This window comes from Capsicum annuum, chromosome 12, assembly GCF_002878395.1.
Source record: "Capsicum annuum cultivar UCD-10X-F1 chromosome 12, UCD10Xv1.1, whole genome shotgun sequence".
Lineage (NCBI taxonomy): Eukaryota > Viridiplantae > Streptophyta > Magnoliopsida > Solanales > Solanaceae > Capsicum > Capsicum annuum.
The window spans coordinates 57567296-57572831 of record NC_061122.1 but is presented as its reverse complement, the minus strand read 5'-3'; the positions used below and the strand labels follow the sequence as shown (position 1 = coordinate 57572831).

Below are 5536 nucleotides of genomic sequence, written 5' to 3'. Positions count from 1 at the left end.
ATGGGAGGGTCTATGGTGAACATTATTAGTGCCTATGCCTCGCAAGTAGGTTTGGACGAAGAGGAGAAAAAGGAATTCTGGGAGGTTTTAGATGAGGTGGTGAGGAACATCCCGAGCACTGAAAAACTTTTCGTGGGAGGGGATTTCAATGGGTATATTGGGTCTTTACCGAGAAGGTATGATGATGTGCATGGCGGTTTCATTTTTGGTGAGCGGAATGAAGGAGGAACTTCTCTGATGGATTTTTTTAGGGCTTTTGGGTTGTGGATAGAAAATTTGAGCTTTTCGAAGAAGGAGGATCACCTTATTACATTTTATAGTTCAGTGGCCAAGACTCAGATAGAATTTTTGCTCCTTAGAAAAGGGGATAAAGCGCTATGTAAAGACTGTAAAGTCATACCTAGCGAGAATATCTCGACTCAACATAGGTTGTTGGTGATGGACTTGGTTATCACTAAGGTCAAAAAGAAGAGAAGTAGGGAGGCGCGACCCAAGATTAAGTGGGGGAGCCTGACTTTGGCTAGTGCTTTGGAGATGGAGGAGAAATTAAAGAGTAGGAGGCTTGGGAGAGTAGAGGGGGGTGGATAATATGTGGGAGATAACTTCCAGTTGCATTAGGGAGACCGCTAGAGAGGTGTTGGGTGTCTCGAGAGGTCGATCTGGCAAATATCGAGGAAATTGGTGGTGAAACGAAGAGGTCAAGAAAAAGGTGGAGTCTAAGAAGGAGGCTTATTCTAAGTCGGTTGGGAGCAAGGAAGATGAGAAAAGATAGAAGAATAAAGATGAGTATAAGGTTGCTAGAAGAAAGGCTAAGTTAGCGGTTACGGCGGCTAAGACAACAGCTTTTGAGAGTTTGTATGCTGCTTTAGAGGAGAAAGGCGGAGATAAGAAGTTGTATAGGATGGCCAAGGTGTAACGCCCCGAGATCCTATCCCGAGATGTCATACGGTGCTTATGGACTCGAAGGACCACAAGCTAACCTTTTACTGATATCTGTACCTGTACACTACATAATATATGAAATAAATACGAAAACTGGCCATAAGGTTCAACACATCTATACATACTCAAAACTAAAAACTGAATACTAATACATCCGTCATCTGTTTAAAAAGCCTCTAAACTATATAAACTGTGGAGTTGATGGGACAAGTACCCAACTAACTCTGTCAACTGAAAATAACAAAAATTTGATGCAAATAATAGTAAACTGAAACTCTTCCTCAAAAGAAGAGGACTTATTGCTATGACTACTGTTGCTGACTGGGACTGAACTGCTGAGGAAACTCTGGGTCCTGTGCCTCTGAACCTATGGTGCCAAATAAAACACCATAGCGCAAATGCGTCAGTACAGGAATGTACTGACTATGTAGAAGAGGTAAGGCTAAATGCAAAGGCTCATGCATACACAATATCTAAACTGAATGATCATGAAAATGTCACACGAGAACACATACATGAATGCATAGACCATAAACACAATCATCACAACTCTAGGTACTGAAACTCGGAAACCACTTTACTGTAGACTAAACTCACTACTGACACTGAGATACTGAATCACTGACTCATCTGATATTGAGAACTGAGGATCTGGATGTACTTACATCAAGGACTGAATTCTGAACTTTACTGCTTTCAACTGACAGGATTAGAGATCAATCTTTCTAATGGATGATATTCAGAAACTATTATCAATGAAAAAAAATATGATTATATCTGAATCTGGCAACAAAGATACTCAATAGAATCTGAGACTGTGAATCAAGCCTGTCTGGCAGCATATATCTGAATATGATATCAAATAACTGTATACATGACCAAGCCTATCTGTCGGGATGGTCCATGAATTAATGGAACTATCTAAGTTCCTTATAATGAGAGATGACTGTATCTGATAGTCCTGATTTCTGAAGATTAATACTGAAACTAAAACTGTGAGAAGTAGTTACTTAACTGATATGCCCCAACCTACCACTGGTAAAGACCTCTCTCTGGTCAATCCTCTCTGACAAATGACCCTACCTGGCAGTCGACCTAAGGTAATATAATAGTCAAATACTCTCTCTCTGGAGGTGACAACCTTTTCTGGCGGTGACTTCTGTATCCTGCGCTGTCTATGCAGTTTTGGAGTTTGGGGATTGCTACTAACGTCTCCGGCCTCTCTCTCTCGCTGACGGAGGAGTTTCCATCCCTTACTTCGCTCGGTGCTAGTTTCTACTCCCAACTGAAAGACTCTGAACTAAATTATTAACTGAAAGCAACTGAACTGAATCTAATACTGATCATGTTTTTTAAAGGATAAGAATGAATAAGCTGAAATCACTTAATTCCATATCTGGCAGAAATGGTATTGAATCATGGTATCTGACTGACGATACATAGCTTGAATAAATTAATCGTTTCGCTTCTAAGATTAGAATTGAATCACTTGAATACTATTAGATCTAAACTCATTACAAGATTGAGGCTAGATCACTAGAGATACAGAGATTACAAAGATAACTGAGATTACTGAGCTTTCTTAAGTTCTGCAACTGTCTGAGGATACAGAGTTCTATAATTTACTGAGTTCTGAGAATCATGGCTCGATTGGAATTATCGAGAAACTGACACAGGGTCTAGACAACAGCTCTATTGTCGGGTATAAATACCTCCAGGACTCGATAACATAAAAGTAAAGCATAATTATTCTTTCATCATCACGACCATAATCATTCATTATCACAATCATAGAGGAGTCTCTTTACACAATCAGGAATCATAACATACATTCATCCGCATAATCATTAAGACATCACTTCAAACATTTAGGGTTCACCATTATTTATTCATCATCACAATTATTAAAGGGTCATTTCAAGCATTTAGGAATCATCAACTTATACTAGCGTAGGAACAACAGGTTACTAGATTATACTTCCTTCAACAAGGTCTTACCTCAAGTACTTCACACCTAAATCAACCTTGACATGTATTTGGACATCACATGATTTGGGGAAACTTCATACTATCATGTCACAACTTACTTGCTAACCACTTGTCATGTATTAAAAACTTAGCATACATCAAAGAGCACATAATTGAGGAATTTACTACTATCACATCTTCACTTGTTCACTAAAGGCCTTCAACAAACACTAGTCATACACGGGTCTACACATATTTGGGGATTTCCTACTATCATGGAATAATTTATCCACTTGGGCATTTTATCAAACACTAGGCATGCATAGACTAGCTCATACTTTGGGATTTCCTATTCAATATACTATAATATCCTTTATGTTTCACCTAAGATTTTCATCAAACCTATGGGGGACATGCTCTGCTCATTCAACCATTTCTACACCCAAATATCATGAATACATCACATAGAAAGCAACATAAGGATAATTCATCACAAATATCACATGGATTCCACCTAATAGGGTCAAAACTCATGAATCTTGTAAACAAACATGAATCAAAACTTAACAACACATGTAACATCAATTTCAACTCATACAAATCATTAACAAATCATACAAATAATTAACAGCTCATACAAATCATGGAATCTCACAAACATAAAATCTTTATATTTTAAAAAGGGTTCTTGAGCTTTTTGGATGAACGGAACCCAAGAATCAACATCTACATACCTTGGGGAAACTTTTTTCTTGAAGGTTCTTGGAGAGATTCTTGATTTCTTGACTTTTCTTGATCTCTCTTGATTTTTCTTGAAGAAGAAATAAGGGTTTTAATCTTATAAATAAATCCTAATTTAATGTTTTGGATGAATGAGAAGTTATGTTCCTTGATTTGGGGTGATTGGGTGTTAAATAGGGTGAAAAATGACCCAAAAATCTCTTTAAAATAGTGTTTCAGCGTTGTCTCAGACAAATCTGACGGTTAGAGCAATGGACCATAACTCCCACTGTCACTTTTGGTCCATAAAAGAGCCTTAATGCTTCAGTTTTGACGGCCAAAGTGACGGGTCGTCACTGACTTGATGGTCCGTCAGTTTGTCCGTCACTCTTGGACAGCTCGGATAGCTCTCAGTAAAATGGCCATAACTTCTTATTCCGATATTGTATTTTGGCGAAATTAGTATTGTTGGAAAGATAATTCAATTATATATCTGTTGGTAGGTCATAGTCTCAAAATTTTTTTGTATAATGGGAGATATAATCATTTGAAGTTGACTATGGTAATGCTCTTCTCAAGAATTCAATCGGTAAGGGATGTTTTAATTCGTCTAATAGCTAGGACGTATTTAAGGCCTTAATACACATCAAAATTGATCACAAAACTACCAAATAACTAAGATTTATATTTCATGAGCTTGAATCATAGTTCTACTATCGGTTGGGATTCTCAGGGTATTACACAAGGCCAAGGAGTGGAGGGCTCATAACCTTGACCAAGTGAAGTGTATCAAAGGAGAGGATGGTATAGTGTTGGTTGAGGATGCCCTCATTAGGGAGAGGTGGCAGTCCTATTTTCATAAAGTTTTAAACGACGAGGGGGACAAAGGTTCTGTGTTAAGAGACTTGGAGATATCTGAGGAGGGTCGTGATTATAGTTATTGTAGGCATATCAAGGTTGAAGAGGTCAAGGGATCTATTCGCAGGATGCGGCGGGGTAGGGCGGCGAGGCCAGACGAGATTTCAGTAGACTTTTGGAAGAGCACTAGCGGGGTAGGTCTGAAGTGGTTAACAAGGCTATTTAACATTATTTTTAGAGCTGCTAAGATGCTTGAAGCATGGAGGTGAAGCACGATGATTCCAGTGTATAAGAACAAGGGAGACATTCAGAGTTGTAACAATTATAGAGGTATTAAGTTGTTGAATCATACTATAAAGGTTTAGGAAAGGGTGGTAGAGTTGAGGATAAAAAGGATCGTGACAATCTTTGAGAATCAATTTGGTTTCATGCCTGGTCGCTCGGCCACTAAGGCTATTCACCTTGTAAGGAGATTAGTGAAGCAGTTTCGAGAGAGAAAGAAGGACTTGCACATGGTGTATATTGATCTAGAGAAGACATATAATAGAGTTCCTAGAGAGATTTTATAGAGGTGCTTGGAGGCTATAAGGGTGCCTATGGCATACATTAGGTCGATTCAGGATATTCATAATGGTGCAAAGACTCATGTGAGGATGGTAGGTGGAGATTCAGAGCACTTTCCAGTTTTAACAGGGTTGCACCAGGGATCGACTCTTAGCCCATTTCTATTTACCTTGGTGATGGATGTTTTGACGCAACATATTTAAGGAGAGGTGCCTTGGTGTATGTTATTTATAGATGATGTGGTTTTGGTCGATGAGACTCGGGGAGAGTTAATGATAAGTTGGAGGTTTAGAGACAGATGCTTGAATCTAAAGGTTTTTGGTTAAGTAGAATAAAGACGGAGTACTTGGAGTGTAAGTTCAGTAATATGTCGCAAGAAGATGGAGTAGTTATGAAGCTAGACTCTCAGGACATCCAGAAGAGGGAGAGTTTGAAGTATCTGTGGTCTATTATTCAGGATAATGGTGAGATTGATGAGGATGTC

At 38.7% G+C, this 5536-nt stretch overlaps 1 protein-coding gene across 1 annotated transcript; it reads left to right on the top strand.

The window, feature by feature from the left end:
* Positions 1 to 4757, top strand: LOC124889613. The gene is made up of 2 exons (XM_047401581.1): positions 1 to 388; positions 4519 to 4757. The coding sequence occupies exons 1-2, from the start codon at positions 1 to 3 to the stop codon at positions 4755 to 4757; spliced, it is 627 nt and encodes a 208-aa protein (XP_047257537.1).
* The last annotated feature ends 779 nt before the right edge of the window (positions 4758 to 5536 follow it).

Bases quoted from the DNA above. Each gene is read 5' to 3' on its own strand.
- LOC124889613 (XM_047401581.1), top strand. From the start codon at position 1: ATGGGAGGGTCTATGGTGAACATTATTAGTGCCTATGCCTCGCAAGTA. The intron at 389-4,518 runs GTAAAGTCATAC...AGGGGGACAAAG, and splicing joins TAAAGCGCTATGTAAAGACT to GTTCTGTGTTAAGAGACTTG.